Genomic DNA, 19,859 nt, shown 5'->3' on the forward strand with positions numbered 1-19,859 from the left:
TTAATATTTTCATTCAAGAGAAGAAGCTGATGTTGTCAACATAATAAATATTAGCACAAATTTGAGAAATAAATGTAAACTACTTTAAAGAAACGAATGGACGACGAAAACTAACATAGGCTGTTTTTCAGACAACTTTACTTTAGTGAAATTTGAATTCTGAGTTTTCCTAGCCATGTAACCTATTATACTGTACTACACAGTACTATACTGTATGTAATAAAACACTGGTAATAAACATTAATTACTGCTTATTTTTATAAAATATATTTCAACCATTGGCGTAGCCGGGGGGGGGGAAGTTTAGTGACTGATCTTTTGCTTCAATTTTGTTTGTTTTTTTAGGTAAAATTTTAATACTAAACCATCACTTGCCCTATCACAGCCAAGGGGATTTTAAGTTTAAACCCCCCCCCCCCACCCCCACCAGGGGGTTTTGAGTTGAAAACCCCCAACCAGGGGGTTTAGAGGGGTTTTGAGTTTGAAGCCCCTACCAAGGGGTATTGAGTTTGAAACCACATACCAGGGGGTTTTGCATCTAAATCCCTCTCTTCTATAAAACAAAAAACATGCAAACGACTATCCCAAAATTCCAAAAGCACATCTAAGGAAGATTTTGATTTTAAACCCATCTCCAAAATTTACGATAAACCCCTCTTCAATAAACAAAAGCAAATTACACACTCCAAATTGTATGAGCGTAGCCAAAGGGGTTTTGAGTTTAAACACCTGTTTAGCTGGGTTTGAAGCTAAAAATACCTCTTCAATATAAAAAAAAGAAAATTTCGCAATCAAAATGCTATGAGCGAAGCCAATCGTATTGGGTGTTTTGAGTTTAAATTTCCCTTCAGAGGGGTTTGATGCTAAAAAATATCTCTTCAATATAAAAAAAAAGCAAATTACACACTAAAATTCTTTGAGCGTAGCCAAGCCAATGGGGGGTTTTGAGTTTCAACCCCTCTCCTCCAGATGTCTTTTTAAAAAGTTTAAAACCCCTCAAGATAGTTTTGAGTTTAAAATCCCCCTACAGAGCGTTTTAAGGTTGAAAGCCTCTCTCTTCAATATTATTTCTAAAGCAAACTACAGTCACCAAATTCTATGACCGTAGCTAAATGTGGTTTTGAATTAAAAAAAACAAACAACTCCAGATATATTTTAGTTTAAAACCCCCCAACAGATGATTTTGACGATAAAACTTCTCTTTTCGATATAAGATCTAAAGCAAAATAATCACCTAGTTACACATGTCTACCAGTGGCTAGGCTCCATTAATAAAGTGCAATGAATTTGAAAAGCACTAAATGTTGCTCAACAAAGATGGCTAAGACAGATGTTACGAGTCAGTTATAGAGATCGGGTCTAACTCAATGAAATCCTATGCCGAAATGGGAGTCGACCCCTTAGTAAGGTTGTGACAGAGCGTCGCATGAGGTGTGCGGGACATGTTCTCCGACAAAATGAATTACACATAATAAGAGTTGTGATGACATCCTAGTACAACTTGGTGCCACACTTTCATGGAGGTCCTCAGAGCAGATGGGAAGAGGCTTCGGACATTGCCAGTGACAGATTTTTGTGGAAACAGCTTGCCAGCAAATGCGCCGAACGGCGCGGAAGGGTCTAAGTCAGTAAGAATAGGGCATTAGGTTTTTGAAATAAAACTTTTAATAGCAAAATAATGCACTGTAGGTACCTTAGAATATGCATTTAGTTGGCTTTCAATACCAAAAATAGTTTTGGCGGCGGGGCTCCGCCCCGCGCTGGGGGAGCTCTCGGCGCTCCCCCAGACCCATTGCTATCAAGAGCGAGTAGTCTACCTTTTTTTTTAAACTCCAGGAAGAACCTATTCTTGGGCACAATAAACGTCTTCCAAAAGAATGAAGGGGTCAGAATGTAATAGAGATTAATTAAGTAAACACACACAAACACACACATCCATCCATACAAACATATTTTTTTTCGGTGAGCGGGCGGGGGGGAGGGGGAGAGAAAATAACCCCCCCCCCCCCCGTAGAATAAAAATCCTGACTACGCCCATGATTTCAATTACATAAGTAAATAAACTACAATCATTATTTTTAGAGGAAACAAAATGTATTCCATAAATTGTTCATCGCCCTACTACCAGATAAGTTTGAAATAGAAATATGTTTAGAACATTATACTGGGAATAAAACCGTTTTCAGAAATATTTTAGAACAATATCTATGATCTAGTCACCTTTTTGCTTTTACAATTTATAATAAATAGTTGTAAAAAAAAACGACTTACATTTAATTAATATATATATATATATATATATATATATATATATATATATATATATATATATATATATATATATATATATATATATATATATATATATATATATATATATATATATATATGATGGCCTATAGAACAAAATAAAATAGCCCGCATGAATATCAGAACTTTGCAAAATATCAAATTTTAAGATCTTTTCTAGTCTTTGAGATTTAAATGTGAAAACTAATAAAACTAACAAAACTAATAAAGTTTTTTTTTTATCCATTTCGAGGGCCTCTAAATCTATGTATAAAACAAACTCCATTTTTCACCTTCCTTGAAATCTCTGAAATATGTGAATTCTTTGGGAAGCAATTTCTTTTTAAAGATTCACTTTCGGATGATCAAAAGTATTGGTTACACCTATCAGATTTTCACTAAACTTTTATTAATAAGAGCTTTATGTGTTCCGTTAGTTTATTAAGGTGAAAAAATGTATCATAAAATATTGTATGTATGACATAACTGACCTATATAGAAAGTTATCAATGATAAACTGATGTTCCTGAACGCCGAGACTTGGCCAGCGGATGAGTAGAATGTCTTGAACACTTGCCAGGTAGTTTGGATGACAAATTCTGCCAATGTGGTTTAGGAAACTAAAAACAAAAGGTAAGACAGTATCACGCATTGAAGATAATAGCGTCACATTTCAAAGTAGGCCATTCATAAATGTCTATCTAACACGTCACATTTCAAAGTAGGCCATTAATAAATGTCTATCTAACAATGAGTACACTTAGATGTACGTACTATTCTGAACTGAAGGTTAATTTATCCGTTTCAAATGTATGTCTCTTCTCAAAGCCAATCTGCATGGCAGTGTCCGCCCACAAGGTGTGCATGTCATCAATGTTGGGCACTTCTGGTTGATAAACATCTAGGGAAGATAGTCTTTTGGTAAGCTCCGCTCTAGTGGTGACTTCAGACAAAAATGAAGTACATTATTAGCAACGAATTCTAATCAAATACCGAGCAAAAATACCAGTAGGTCTATATGCAAAATTTTACAAGCAAAGTGAATCTAGTTAATTTTGTAAACATATTTTTGTTTGAAAAATGTATACCAGTCAAACTAGAGTTTTTTTTTTTAGTATGGTCAATGAGTGAGTGATTCTGTTCCCAAACGATATACATCCACTGTTCAATCTCTAGGAAAACCGTGTCATCATGTAGTGTTCGAGACTGCCGCCCACCCAGCCAGCTAGAAAGTTCCACTCAGAAAGTGTGACTAGAATAAAGGTCTTGTAATGACCTATAGATTGACATATGACCCGCCAAAAATTGTGAATATTATTCTGCAAAATATTTTTTTAACTTTAAACTTAATCCAAAACTAATATTGAAAAACTGATTTAAAAAACACACACACTTAGATACCTGGACACATAACCTCTGCCTTTTCATTTTCTTCTTTAAATTTCTTTGTAAGTTTTGTAAGAGAAATTCTCGGATGTTTTTTGCGAAAATCTTCGGCAAGTTTCTGTGATTAAGAAATAAAAAATAATATAAATCCATTAAAAAGTGTGAAACATATTCATTCGGAACTGAAGATAATTACATCCTAGTTCTAATCTTTCACAGGAGGGCGAGATATCGAGGCGGGCAGGGTTCGTACCAGGGAACATCGAACGACATAATAGACAACCAGGCAGCCAGTGGGGCTGGTCATTGTGAAAAAGATTATTCAGGCCAAAAATTTGAATGTAGACAACTGTTTGAACATTTCAATGTAGATTACTGGTTGAAGATTTCAATTTACCTACTGGTTGAACCTTTCAATATAGACTACTGGTTGAAGATTTCAATCTACCTACTGGTTGAACCTTTCAATATAGACTACTGGTTGAAGATTTCAATTTACCTACTGGTTGAACCTTTAAATATAGACTACTGGTTGAAGATTTCAATTTACCTACTGGTTGAAGATTTCAATTTACCTACTGGTTGAAGATTTCAATTTACCTACTGGTTGAAGGTTTCAATTTACCTACTGTTTGAACATTTCAATGTAGACTACTGGTTGAAGATTTCAATTTACCTACTGGTAGAACATTTCAATATAGACTACTGGTTGAAGATTTCAATGTAGACTACTGGTTGAAGATTTCAATTTACCTACTGGTTGAAGATTTCAATCTACCTACTGGTTGAAGATTTCAATTTACCTACTGGTTGAAGATTTCAATTTACCTACTTGTTGAAGATTTCAATTTACCTACTGTTTGAACATTTCAATATAGACTACTAGTTGAAGATTTCAATTTACCTACTGGTTGAAGATTTCAATTTACCTACTGTTTGAACATTTCAATATAGACTACTGGTTGAAGATTTCAATTTACCTACTGGTTGAAGATTTCAATTTACCTACTGGTTAAAGATTTCAATGTAGACTACTGGTTGAAGATTTCAATTCACCTACTGTTTGAACATTTCAATATAGACTACTGGTTGAAGATTTCAATTTACCTACTAGTTGAACATTTCAATATAGACTACTGGTTGAAGATTTCAATTTACCTACTGGTTGAACATTTCAATATAGACTACTGGTTGAAGATTTCAATTTACCTACTGGTTGAACATTTCAATATAGACTACTGGTTGAAGATTTCAATTTACCTACTGGTTGAACATTTCAATATAGACTACTGGTTGAAGATTTCAATTTACCTACTGGTTGAAGATTTCAATTTACCTACTGGTTGAAGATTTCAATTTACCTACTGGTTGAAGATTTCAATATAGACTACTGGTTGAAGATTTCAATTTACCTACTGTTTGAACATTTCAATATAGACTACTGGTTGAAAATTTCAATTTACCTACTGGTTGAACATTTCAATATAGACTACTGGTTGAAGATTTCAATTTACCTACTGGTTGAACATTTCAATATAGACTACTGGTTGAAGATTTCAATTTACCTACTGGTTGAACATTTCAATATAGACTACTGGTTGAAGATTTCAATTTACCTACTGGTTGAAGATTTCAATTTACCTACTGGTTGAAGATTTCAATTTACCTACTGGTTGAAGATTTCAATGTAGACTACTGGTTGAAGATTTCAATATAGACTACTGGTTAAAGATTTCAATTTACCTAGTGTTTGAACATTTCAATATAGACTACTGGTTGAAGATTTCAATTTACCTACTGGTTGAACATTTCAATATAGACTACTGGTTGAAGATTTCAATTTACCTACTGGTTGAACCTTTCAATATAGACTACTGGTTGAAGATTTCAATTTACCTACTGGTTGAGCATTTCAATATAGACTACTGGTTGAAGATTTCAATTTACCTACTGGTTGAACATTTCAATATAGACTACTGGTTGAAGATTTCAATCTACCTACTGGTTGAACATTTCAATATAGACTACTGGTTGAAGATTTCAATTTACCTACTGGTTGAACATTTCAATATAGACTACTGGTTGAAGATTTCAATTTACCTACTGGTTGAACATTTCAATATAGACTACTGGTTGAAGATTTCAATCTACCTACTTGTTGAACCTTTCAATATAGACTACTGGTTGAAGATTTCAATTTATCTACTGGTTGAACATTTCAATTTATCTACTGGTTGAACATTTCAACATAGACTACTGGTTGAAGATTTCAATTTACCTACTGGTTGAACATTTCAATATAGACTACTGGTTAAAGGTTTCAATTTATCTACTGGTTGAACATTTCAATATAGACTACTGGTTGACGATTTCAATTTACCTACTGTTGGAACATTTCAATATAGACTACTGGTTGAAGATTTCAATATAGACTACTGGTTGAAGATTTCAATTTACCTACTGGTTGAAGATTTCAATTTACCTACTGGTTGAACATTTCAATATAGACTACTGGTTGAAGATTTCAATGTAGACTACTGGTTAAAGATTTCAATATAGACTACTGGTTGAAGATTTCAATATAGACTACTGGTTGAAGATTTCAATATAGACTACTGGTTGAAGATTTCAGTTTACCTACTGGTTGAAGATTTCAATATAGACTACTGGTTGAAGATTTCAATATAGACTACTGGTTAAAGATTTCAATGTAGACTACTGGTTGAAGATTTCAGTTTACCTACTGGTTGAAGATTTCAATGTACTGCTTGAACGGGAGATGAGAGATAATTGAGGTGACTGAGTACATTTTGAAGTCTACGGACAATTCGACCAGTTCACTTTGTTTGCTTCTTTGTATAAGGCGTGAGTATTGTCCATCTATGACATCACCAGAATCCCTTAGTCTAATATACAAGGTAGGCCGTTTTCTTTGATTGCGAATATTAAGGATGAGTGCAGTATTTGATGTCAACATGCTAACCCAATAACAACCTGCATATGTTGCCAAATCTACTGCTGATATTTTGCCTGCGCAAGCCAATCAACACTTTGAAAATAGCGCAGGCAGTATTTTATGCAACTAACCTACAAAATGTCTAACAGGAACAGGATTAATCTGACATAAGATGTTTCCAAATCAAGTGATGTGATTTTGAGAAGAGCTAATTAAAGAATTCAATTATGTGGAAGTTTATCAATAAAATGCTAGGACAGACAAAGTTGAGTATTTAAAGGTTGTGGACAGACAAAGTTGAGTATTAAAAGGAGGTGGACAGACAAAGTTGAGTATTAAAAGGTTGTGGACAGACAAAGTTTAGTATTAAAAGGTTGTGGACAGACAAAGTTTAGTATTAAAAGGAGGTGGACAGACAAAGTTTAGTATTAAAAGGTTGAGGACAGACAAAATTGAGTATTAAAAGGAGGTGGACAGACAAAGTTGAGTATTAAAAGGAGGTGGACAGACAAAGTTAAGTATTAAAAGGAGGTGGACAGACAAAGTTAAGTATTAAAAGGAGGTGGACAGACAAAGTTGAGTATTAAAAGGGTGGAGGTACAAGATGGTGCAAATGTATACTTTGGATACTGGGTAGCCAAGTTCTATTTAATTTTTCACCCTCAAATCAATGAACTTCTAAGTAGCAACTGAACAAGTAGTGCTTCCCCTGAAGTACAGTTGTAAAGATAAGGTAGTATTGTAGTAGACTAGCCTAGTCTTCTTAAAATCTCATGGCCGACCATGTACATGCACCCTTATAAATTCCGAGTAGCCAAATTTTAGCCGATTCTTTACACCTAAAAATCAATTAACCCCTTCTAAGTAGCAATTAACAAGTAGTGCTTCCACTGATGAGCCATTATTGTAATAAACTCGTATAGGCTACTATGGAGTTGATGTCCAACCATGTACGCTTTATTTTAGGATTGCAATTCTTGTCACTATAAAGTATGTGAAATATTCTAAAAGCACGTTAGTCGTGACGTTTTGTTTTCATTTGTAGATAGTTATAGTTATTATATTTAGTTGGAACCTACAATATGATAAATGTTGTTTGATTTTTTTTCTTGGAGGAGAAATCCTTGCCAGCTGTCTTTCGATGTGATAAATCTGAAAGTTTCTTTCAACAAGAGTCTTGCTAAGTTGCGGTCATTGGTAGCGCTCTATAAAATAGCAGATTAAACACGACCACCAACATACGATGGTAGAGGATATTAGAGAGTCCGAGTCAAAACATAGATTTGTATCAATGGCAGCTGCAAGCAGCAGCATCATGAATTAACTGCATTTGATGGGTATTTTGTTGATGAAACTGTAGACATCTCAGGCACTGAGATGAACTGAATGATGTTTCAGATGTACGTGATGTGGCTGATGTCATAAAGAAGGCGATCTATTTCTTACGTACAGTCCCAAGCGAGATCGTTGGTAGTGAATTAATCTCTTTTGTGTGAGACACAATGGACTGAGAAATAGGCCTACGTCTTTGACTTTGATCTTTGACTGTTTGGCAGATCTTAAAATACTGGCTGAAGCCAGACGAACTGCCCATGTACACAGTGCCTGCTTCTCATGTTTCTGATTTGTCGTAAATTATTCACCTGTTCTTTAATTTCCACGATGTTGCAATCTGTCCAACTTAACATAGTGGTCGCTTTACATCAGCAGAGTCTCATTGGCATGATAAAAAAAAACAACTTTGCCATGCTGAGGACACTTCAGGGATGGAGACTGCTGAGTAAGATGAGACTGCTGACAGTGGCAGACAAACATGGTATTAAGTTCGTGCTGCGGAGAATTAGCAGTCGACAGAGTCGGTCAGACACACCAAGCAAAACAACAAATTTGGATTTTTGGAGTTTTTACAGAATACGGCTTAACATTACGTATTTTGATGGTTTTCTTTTTTCATTTGCATCTTGCTTTTCCAGCAATAATAATGCACTGTTCAACTTGTTTTGTCTTCATCCAAAAATGATGCAAGAGCTGCAACGTTAAGAAGATTCAGCACTGTACAAGATAAGCTTTCATCGCCAGTTTTTTCCATCGCGACGAGAAGCTATTTATTAGTTAAGTTACTGACAGTTTTACGCAGCCACAGGCTGTCAACGTTTGCAGTTTTGTTTGATCGACCGAAGAGATAAACCTAACAACGTGGACAGTTTTGTTTGATCGACCGAAGAGATAAACCTAACAACGTGTACAGTTTGTTCACATGTACAGGTATTTACAGTGTAAGCTACTTGATATCGCATAGGGACCAGCTCTTTTCTCTAATATTCTCCGTAACAAGAAAGTTGAAGCTACGACTTTGAGTCATAGGCGGCAACTTGTACCCCCTACAAAATATCCTGCGGGCGCCACTTGCTGTGACAGACAAAGCTTAGCAATAAAAAGCTGCGACAGATCTGCAAATCTTTGGGGGAGGGGTAAACTTAAAATACAAGAAGCAAGTCTAAAATAATATGTTAAGCACATTTCTACATTTTTATTGTCCTTTTATTTTGTATTATTGTAATATTACTCTTGGCTGTTCATAAATGTTTTTTTATCCTAACATTATGTAATCTGTAAAACTTGTTCAAAGCCATTGTAACAGTTGTAACAAAATGTAGACATAGTCACCTGAACAGATGGCCCATGAAACTTGAGTCCCAGACGCTCCATATGATCCATCAAATGGACCAAAGAAAATGCAACATTTTGATGGATCTGGTCGTGGAAAGTCCGCCGTTCACTCTGAGGAAATCTATCGCCATAGTGAAGTCTGAACTGTTTGATGAAGGTACTTTTACCTGTTGCAGGGGCCCCTATGAAAGAGAAGGATTCTGTGACTAAGAAGTGTATTTCACTTATGAAAGTGAATGTTTCTGTGACGTAGAAGTGTATATCACCTATGATGTGAATGTTTCTGTGACTTAGACGTGTATATCACCTATGATGTGAATGTTTCTGTGTATATCACCTATGAAAGTGAATGTTTCTGTGACTTAGAAGTGTATATCACCTATGATGTGAATGTTTCTGTGACTTAGAAGTGTATATCACCTATGAAAGTGAATGTTTCTGTGACTTAGAAGTGTATATCACCTATGATGTGAATGTTTCTGTGTATATCACCTATGAAAGTGAATGTTTCTGTGAAGTAGAAGTGTATATCACCTATGAAAGTGAATGTTTCTGTGAAGTAGAAGATTATATCACCAATGAAAGTGAATGTTTCTGTGACTTAGAAGTGTATATCACCTATGATGTGAATGTTTCTGTGACTTAGAAGTGTATATCACCTATGAAAGTGAATGTTTCTGTGAAGTAGACGTGTATATCACCTATGAAAGTGAATGTTTCTGTGACGTAGAAGTGTATATCACCTATGATGGGAATGTTTCTGTGACTTAGAAGTGTATATCACCTATGAAAGTGAATGTTTCTGTGACGTAGAAGTGTATATCACCTATGAAAGTGAATGTTTCTGTGAGAAGTGTATATCACCTATGAAAGTGAATGTTTCTGTGACTTAGAAGTGTATATCACCTATGAAAGTGAATGTTTCTGTGACGTAGAAGAGTATATCACCTATGAAAGTGAATGTTTCTGTGACGTAGAAGTGTATATCACTAAATAAACTAAACAACACAAATAACTAAATTTTAACTGACCTAATATTAGAATTTGGATTTCTCGTTCTCTTTTCTCTCGGTCTTCGTCCAGTAGTTGGTCAATACTTTTACTGCGAGCTATTGCTGACCGTCCACTTTTATTCATATTGGAAGTTTGAATGTTAATGTAATTACTGAAAGATAGTTTGTTTGAAAACATAAACAGAATCGGCCCCCGAAGTTATCCACTCAGGCAGGTAAAAAGGCAGGATTCAATACTTTCAGCATAAATATCAGACGCTATGAACTACAAACTATCGACTCCACTACAACTCTTTCTCCGCCTTTATTTGTGCCGAAAGTGAAACCAATATTATTGAATTCTAGGCCAACATATGACATGATACCACATAGTACGGAGATATATTAATTAATTAATAGTATTATTATTATTACATTGTTAACACTTAAGGTATCAAAGAAGAAGCCTTTCCCTTTGTAATGATACTGTATGTTCCCTCTATATTATAAGATTGCACTCCACTTATATAGTATTGATATTTTAAAATGTTGATTGAAAATAGATTTTACTTATATAGGCCTAGGCACTAAATGCATTCTTTCTCTTTTAAAACTAAAATAGACATTGTCTTTAAAAAATATTAGTAACTTGTATGAAAACATGTAATTTAGTAATACAAATATTTTATAACATTATTTTAGAAACGAGAAGAAAAAAAAACTTTAGCATCAATGTTTTAAAAATATACAAAATATACACAAATATACAAAGTAATCCCCTCCCTAATGAGTATAGTCTTCCCTGTGTTTAGAAACTAGAGTGAATACATTGACATACAGGGACGGATTGGGTGTCAAAATCGGCCCAGACATTTCCATATGATGTGGCCCATAACTTAAAACTGAACGCATGTATGTAAAGATGGGTTTCAAGTGCATATTGTATTTCTACATATAAATAGACTATAAGGCCAAAAAAACTCACAATTTGTAAAAAAAAAAAATATACACTGCAGTCGCAATAGTAATTAGTTGATTCCATTTTTTTGATCTAACTAAAAGAGTAAAGCCTAACACTTGATGGCTGCCTATTCGTGTGTCATGCGCTCTAGAGTGTCGTTTCGATGGTCCCCACCTCCCGTTCCGTGGGTAGCAGCTAACAACCCAAGCAGGTCAAACAAAGCAAACATTGGTAAGAAACATGAACCATTCTGGCAACAGATACAGATATCCACTGCAGTCGCAATAGTAACAAACTACTCGCTGACTTATCGTTAATGCTTGTGTCCATAACAATTTCTTTTTGAATGTTTTTATCACCAACATGAATCCTGCAAATGTTCTTGTGGCATGATGGTCTTCAGCCTTTTCTTGACAAGCAGAAATCTTAGTTCACAAGTTACTTACAAATATTACAGTGTTCGAAGTAACTCAAAAGCCTAGTTGATTAGTTCAAATTGCCCTCCCATTAATAAATTGTACCTTCAATTCATTAATACCAACTGGGAAATTTATTCCAAGACAACAATCTTTGCTATCATCTCCATAAAACCATTTCCCCATAGCCATCGTCCTTATATTCCTATAGTGTCCTATTTCTATTCCATTGGTTACGTCAATTGTTACTCGGGTAATTCAACATCACATATTGTTACAAGACACTACTGTTTGGTGATCGCATTTAGAGACATTAATTTGTTCAAAGACACCCGAAGTTTAAGGCGCACATATATAGACCCCTATCCAGGAATTTAAGTTAACATCTTTGTGGCTATGAGTTAGTGTTTCTATGTCGTCTAACGTGGCATGATCTACAGGAGTCAATGAAGCTGTGAATTTCCTTCGGGAAAGTTCTCATGAGATTCAGAAACGTTCCTGAAGTGTTTGTGCCAAACTGGTGAGGGAATCAGTTATTTGACTGCATCTTTTGGCAGAGGATTCCAGCAATTTTTTTGCTTTCATCTCTTTTTTTCTCTTTACCTTTAACTGTTTAAATAATAATTGTGATTTGTCAATGACTTCGTAGCTGAGAACTCCTGGGATCTTGCGGTGAACTGACCAGCCCAATTATATAATGCACATTAGACAGGACAATCCATCTTTGAGAGAATTTTGGTAACAGTGGATCTACAGACTGCTGTAAACATAACAACATCATAACATCAAGAAACACTTCCTAATGTTTAAGTCCACTTACATTTAGAGTGGCCCATTTGGCATCCCCGCTGACACATTAAGGCACTGACCCACCTGGCTTTAGCCAGGTTGCTAGTATAGCCAGTTCGCCTCTGTACACAGACACACATATATAAAATTGGTGTATTTTAATGGAAAATCTTTTCTATTTTCTATAGGCTAGTGCCAGAATTAGCATTTCTACTTCCGCCTATAGTTGTATGGGTTATTGGCGGGCAGTAGATCTAGATCAGGGATGGGGCAACCTTTTTCTATCGAGGGCCGCATTAAAAGATTTTTAGGAATGGGGGCTGCATACAAATAGGCCTATAATATGTATTTACAACTTAGAAAATATACATGTATACTGTACATTTGCATCTTTTTTTACACTACCAATTGAAGAATTACAACAAGATTTAGCGATTTCTGAAACTAATTTTACGAATTTTTTTTTTTAATTTTGTTATTGCCCTTTTACATCACAACAATTTATCACAACAATTCGGTTGTGCTGTTGTACATAATGTAAAATATTTAATTTTACACTCGTGCATAATGTTCTGGAAGTGTGGTAGAACTAGCTAACTAGTTGTTATCCTTGTGACTGCTGTCAAATTACAGTCTGCCAGCATCGAGTTAGTCTTACACTTATTTTTTTTTTCAAACACAAAGGCTTGTTCACGATTTATGTGGGACCAACAAATAATGTAAACATTTAGCATCAAGTTTTTTTTTTAAGTGTGGAAATACAGCTTCTGGCACCATAAAACGCCCATGGAAGGTTTTAATTTGCTTGAAGGTATTTCGTCTGGAGCTGAATAAGCTTCTGCACTAAATGGTGAAGTGAGGATAGTGAAAACTGGTTTCAAGATCTTGATGTCTTAAAATTTGCATTGCAAATTCAACAAGTCTTGTACTTTTCAACCATTTTACTAGAAACTTTTCAGCAAAGGAAAATGATTAAACCGTTTTCATTTGCTTGCCTGGAGAAATGGAAAAAGTTCTGTTTGGAAAGATATACATACATTTCATTAGTAATCAACCCATTGATATGATTACAATGAAAAACATGAAGTCCGTCTTCCACTACTCATTAGAAATATTAGTAACAAAGTTACAGTCGATGTTCCTCAAAGAACATAATAATTTCTTTCTTGAGATCCCATAATCTTCTCAATACCTTGCCCATGCTGACCCAGGGGACACTACTATGGTACCGAACATCTGAATGTTTTGTTTTCACACCTTCAAGTAGTCTACTTTGTCATTCAATGCAGTTTTGTGCAAACTTTCTTATGTAGAGTTAATAGTTGGGATATTGTTCTTTAATTTATTAAAAAAAAAACGCTTTACTCATTCAAAGCACGGGCTCCATTAGTTGTTACACTTGCCATCTTGTTCCAAGCCAACCCAACACTTTCAACCCAGTTCTTCATAGCATTGAATAAATACTGACTTGAGTTAATGTCTTTGACTAAATGGTTTGAAATTTGCAAACAAGCATAATCTTCATTTATTTTAAACTTTTTAGAATGAATGCAGAGACAATGTTTTTTAGGCTCTTCGTCAAAAGAGATAAGAAGATGTTTTTTTCCCTTTATTATATGTATGTTTAATCTGTGGGCACACCTGAATTCTGTAGGTGTTCGCGGGCCGCATAAAACACTCTGGCGGGCCGCATGTGGCCCGCACGCCGTAATTTGCCCACCCCTGATCTAGATCTATAGATCCCATGTTGTTTCTAAAACAGTTGAAGTGTACAGTCAGTACAGTATTTCTGTCTGTGTGACAGTTGACGATCTTGGTGATCTGGGTGCAATTATTTTTAAATATTTCTGTACCTGGGACGGCCTGTAAGTTATAGAAATATTTTATTTTTTCATTCAACTGTATAAATGTTTTATATTTAGATGTAGATCTAGTAGGAATATTCAATATATGATGTTATTTTAGTTTTTGCATTTATAGTTTTTGTATATTTATATGTTGCAGGCTATTGTTACTGCTTTAACTGCTGCTGCAACTGCTGCCTTAGCTCTTAGTGAATAGTAAAGCGTGTTTTAGTATTTTGGTATTACAGTGTTTTAGTATTTTGGTATTACAGTGTTTTAGTATTTTGGTATTACAGTGTTTTAGTATTTTGGTATTACGGTTTCATTTGGGCGTAGATCTAGACGAGTTATTGTTGGTAGGTTTAGAGTAGCAAGTCGATGTAATTTAGATAGTTGGTTTGTTAGTGTCGATTATGGTAGTAGCATAGATCTAGAGAGTTTTTGATTAGTTGATTGGGTTTAGTCAAGTAGTGTAGCCTACATCTATTTTAATTAATTTATTTTTGGTTTCATGTAAATAAAGTATCTTTGCACAATTGGTTGGGCAGTGAAGGCCGAACTCAGGTGTCACCCTCAGACGACAAGGGCATGTCCGGAAGCAATGGTACAGGTTCTACGCTCCATTTATGGAGAGAGAGGCGGAGCATCAACTGCCTCATTGGGCAGCTGGTCAAGAATAAGCCAGCACCAGGGTGCGCACTTGCTCACACTGTTTCCTTCAGGTATTTGGAGCGCTCACTGACAGACAGAGAGCTCTATCTGTAACTTCCTTCATCGAGACACTCCTTAGGGACCAATTTCTGGAAAACCTCTGTGACAGGGCCCTAAGGAGAGACCTGTTGGAAAGGCTGCTTGAACGGCCAGAATCTACATTTCTGTTGATAAGAGACAAGGTGGGCACAGGACGAAGATGTCGCACCGCAAGTCAACTTCACATGCAGTGAGATCAAGATTGAAGGCCAGCTAGATGCGCTTTCTAAACAAGTGGAGGAGCTTGCAGCCCAGATTATGCGTCTACACATATTTTTATTTAAAAATTATGTTTTTCCTTTTAGAAAGGAAACAAAAAATTAGCCGTTGCACCAGAACTAAGATATAAAATGTCATGATATTGGTTCTTCTATGACTTTTCTAGTATTTCGCGATCCAAACAGTCCGGAGGCTCCACAGACCAACCAGATAAAGCAATAGCGCAATTCCCCTAATTTTACAACACTAGGGTGACATAAGTACATAGGCCTTCCTATACATACGCACAATAATCAAAGAAGATTTAGAACATAATTAAGACAGCTCTAGATTCAAAGAAAAGTTAACTAAATTTACATTTGAAATAATGTTGAATTGAAATATTAAAAGCTTATTTATCTCGACACACGAGCAGGACACAAAAGAAGCAACAAGCAAGAGTAAATAAGACAAAAGTCTGAACTGCTTATAATATCTGTCTGTACAGACAAAACTGTATAGAATTTAGCCCTTGGTATGTAGAGAGAGAGAGAGCAGTCCTTAAGGGAATGCAGGCACGACATGGCCTAAAACCAAACCAAAACATGAAACAAGCAAGAGTTAGTAAGAGAATATCTAAAAGTAAATAAGAGTAAGAGAATATCTAAAAGTAAATAAGAGAAAGTCTATCTCCTTACAATATCTGTACTTACCTCTCTATTTCTTTTGTCTAGTCAAATAAATGACTTGCGGCACACGTTTTATAGAGTAAGTAGGGGCAGCGTGAGAGAGCGGTCACCTAACCAAGTGTTGACAGGAGCCATGTTCACATCAAGTGGGGCCTCGCGAAACAGATACATTTCATTGGATGATCCCTACCGGGGAAAATGAAATGTCATCAACAAGTGAGAGTTTCCTTACCATAAAGTGAAGACTTCACACAAGTTAATAGTCATATAACTAAGTCATTAGATTCAAATGTTGTAGCAATATAATCAACATGTAAGTCAAACTAACAAAAACAACAAAACTATAGTACAAACGAGGTTATGTTTTCACACAAACTCAGAGGCAGTCCACGAAGGGTCTACCCATGCGTCATCTGGTCAGTGGCGTAGCTAAGGGGGGGGGGGATGGGAGGAGAATTTGAAGATCCCCCCGGGCCTCCACTTTAGGGGGGCCCCATTTGGGTGTCCGAAATTAGTTTGTAAATACATAAATTAATATATTTGATTGACAAATAGTGTCAACGGGAGTCTACTTTTTCAACATTTATGGATTCAATTGATCCCAAAGACTCTAGGTCCAGGTCTATCAGTACGTTGACTCCCACAGAGATCAAAGTTGGGTTTTTTTAAAGTTAGTTTTACATTTTAAAACGCAAATCTTTAATAGATTTGTTACCGATTTATTTTCCTTTTAAAAGAGATCAAACATGTGCTTGCAGCAAGAACTAAGAATATTTCTCTCTTTGTTGCCACGAATAAAACTGTATGATATACTGCGAATTCCAGGTATCTTGTTACGCTAATTAACCTTCAAGTAAAATCGGGTATAACAGATCCAATAGTTATTTTTAATAATGCTAGAATAGTCCATTATTCTGGTTTGGCTTCTATAATTTCAGAATTAAACTTCACACTCGAGTTATTACCCCTCTATTCATCTTTCCTCAATCCAATGGACACATGATTTTCTAAATTTAAAAAAAAAAGTTTTTATAGAGTGATAAAAGAGTGAATTGCAAAGGTGGGAAAATGAATTAAAAAACCTAAATGTCTTTTCGTCAGAGGAAATTTCACAATCATGGCATATGTTTTATTTGTGAAATTAAAAAAATGATATTCTTCTTATGGGAACTTCCCCCATGCCGAGTTGACCAGAGTGGGGCTACAAAACAGCGTGCCGCAGAGGTTAAACCTATGATAACGCAGCCACAATGAGTGGCCGCAGGGGCGGACTGGGTGTCAAAATCGGCCCGGGCATGTCTCTGCAATCCAGCCCCCCCGAATTACAACCCATATCCTCAAAATCATTCTGCAAAGTTTCATAATGTGACGAAAACTGAGCTTACGTAACATAATGCATTTCTCATAGTAGGTAGCCTGCATGGTTAGCAGCTATACGAACAACTTATGTTATGATTTTTTAAAAACTATTTAGTATTACTAAATGACACTTGAAATTGGATCTTTTAAAGTGGCTTGCGTCATGATTCTTATCTGCCTATTCTTTACACATCTTTAACATGCAGTGACTTTAATATGCAGTGACTTTAATATGCGGTGACTTCGTTTATAAGCTCTTAGGCTTGCGTACAAGACAGAATAATTAGGCCTACAAGATAAACCCATGTCAACTCTTCATCCTCAATTCTTTAGTCCACAAAGCTTACAAGACCATCTGCTGCTTTCTTAATAGCTTGTATCTACATCTTGGAGTTGGCTACCCACACACACACACTGTTACCTGCTCTCAGAGCATCACGTTCATTTGTTTCAAGGGAATCTAATATCCTTGTGGGAAAACAAATACTTTAGCAGTCTCTTGGTATTTCGGTTTAAGTCTAAATCTTCATTATTTTAACATTAGTGTTTCTTCGTTGGATAGCGTGGCTTGATCTCCAGGAATAAATGACGTTATGTTTTGTTCATTCATAGACGCTTAACATTTAACAACTGTTGTTGATTAGCCATATTTATAATTTCACTTTTTTTCAAAGGATTCCAGTAATATTTGCTTTCTAAACTTTTTTATGCTTGTGCTTCTTTTTGTATATTGACTCTAAATAATTTTTGGCCACTTTGTTACACTGCTCAAGATAATAATGTGTAGGCCTAATTGTGAAGGACATCTCTAGATCATGTGATAATTCAACCATAACAATAACAATTCGTATGTGACTGAAGATTCCATCTATAAGACTGGGAGCGATCTGATTGGTCCCTTTATAGGCTCATCCGAATATAGTCACACCAACGTGAACTTTATAGGAAATATCGGCCTCATGTTGCTTGCAAATCCCTTAGTGTGTAGGCCCCTATAAGGGATGAAGTCTATAAGAAGCACTGTGTACGCGCGCGGTTGTGGGCTTTTACATTATTTCGGAAAATGTGTTAGATTAGTAGCCCTAATATGTATACACTGTAGAGTCGGTAAATCACGACGCTTTGAGTGCTTCCTTTATAGAATAATACTATAAAATCGTTTGACTATTTAATACAAGTTTTTAGTGACATCCGTCCGTTTCGTTCACTGGCCCTACCGGACCAATTTGGTACCGGCCCACCGGGCATTTGCCCGAATGCCCATATAGCCAGTCCGCCCCTGAGTGGCCGTCTGTCTAGCGTGCGGATACGTCTGTTAGGCATAAATCCAAAAGCTACATTTCTATCCTGTGATAATCACTCTCTCAATCTGGCAACTTTTCATTCTGCTGAGATAGATCCAACAATTGTCACTTTTTTTGGAACTGTACATAAATTGTTCAACTGTTTTTTCCAAATTAACTCCAGAGATGGGCCAAACTGAAAGAAGATGAAGCTGGAATAAAAAAAAAAGAGTAATACAAGAGAAGAAGCTACGTCGGCAGTTTCCTTGCATCTCGACAAAATAATCATACTGTTGGAGAACCTTTTTGAATCAACAACTGAAAGAATGGACACTAGAAGGAGTGCACAGAATATGTTCTGTTGTCACAGAAAGATATTAACATTAACATACTGTAGACATAAATTACTAATAATGATTATTATAACGGAGACTGTGATTATCAAAGTAGACATAGAAGACTCTCTTTTTATTTCCGTCAAATCCTTTTGCTTTTGCACAAAACATAAACAACAAACAATGACGCAATATCGTATAATATTAGCACATCCTTCCTTTTAAAGTTATTATCACATCCTTCCTTTTAAAGTTTTTAAGACTGATATCTACTAGGAACTTTAATAATTCGACCACTTCTGGTTGTCTTGACCGGCACAACAAGTTCTCTAGACGTTGGTCTGTCTGTTTCGTTTGTTCCAACAGTTTGTTGTCCATTGTCTTCATCGGTATCATAGTACCCAGAGATAACTTTATCGAAACTCTTATTCAAAAAGCGTTGATTTCTTCTGTATGTTTTTCCATCGTTTGTCTTTATGATGTAAGATCTGGGTGATGAATGTTTTTTTTATGACAACTGCTTTCTGCCATGTTTGACGGACGAACTCTCCTCCGACAGAATAATCTTTAGGTAGTCTTGCTTTTGCATCGTATTTCACTTTGCTTTTTCATCTGTCGTTCATTGAGTAATGTCTCTGCATTTTCAGCCACCCATGGTTTCAATAATTTCGGATCAGTTGGAATGATGTCCCTGAGTCTTCTACTCATCAGCAGTTGTGATGGTGAATACGTCAGTCCGCTTATCGGAGTATTTATATAGGCCTACTCAAGCATAGCGAGATATGGATCTTTCCCACGTTTGTATGCTTTGAATCCTTTTGCCTTCGCACAAAACATAAACAACCAACAATGACGTAATATCATATAATATTAGCACAGATTTAGGGTTAGTGGAAAATTAAGAATTTTTTGCCTATCTGGAATTATGGTCAAAGCTCCTGC

General features: G+C 35.8%; 1 protein-coding gene across 1 annotated transcript in view; it reads right to left on the bottom strand.

Annotated features, from left to right (window-relative positions):
- Positions 1–19,859, bottom strand: part of LOC106064301 (guanine nucleotide-binding protein G(o) subunit alpha-like) — a 60,370-nt gene that overhangs the window by 21,794 nt on the left and 18,717 nt on the right. The window contains exons 2-7 of the mRNA XM_056040172.1: positions 15,965–16,126; positions 10,333–10,466; positions 9,299–9,483; positions 3,691–3,793; positions 3,064–3,232; positions 2,781–2,909 (exon numbers count right to left, since the gene is read on the bottom strand). Of these exons, the coding sequence (XP_055896147.1) occupies positions 2,781–2,909; positions 3,064–3,232; positions 3,691–3,793; positions 9,299–9,483; positions 10,333–10,438 (692 nt within the window). The 5' untranslated portion in view covers positions 10,439–10,466; positions 15,965–16,126. The remainder of the gene's footprint in view (positions 1–2,780; positions 2,910–3,063; positions 3,233–3,690; positions 3,794–9,298; positions 9,484–10,332; positions 10,467–15,964; positions 16,127–19,859) is intronic.

The sequence above is a fragment of the Biomphalaria glabrata genome, chromosome 1 (assembly GCF_947242115.1).
Source record: "Biomphalaria glabrata chromosome 1, xgBioGlab47.1, whole genome shotgun sequence".
In the NCBI taxonomy this organism is placed as follows: Eukaryota; Metazoa; Mollusca; class Gastropoda; family Planorbidae; genus Biomphalaria; species Biomphalaria glabrata.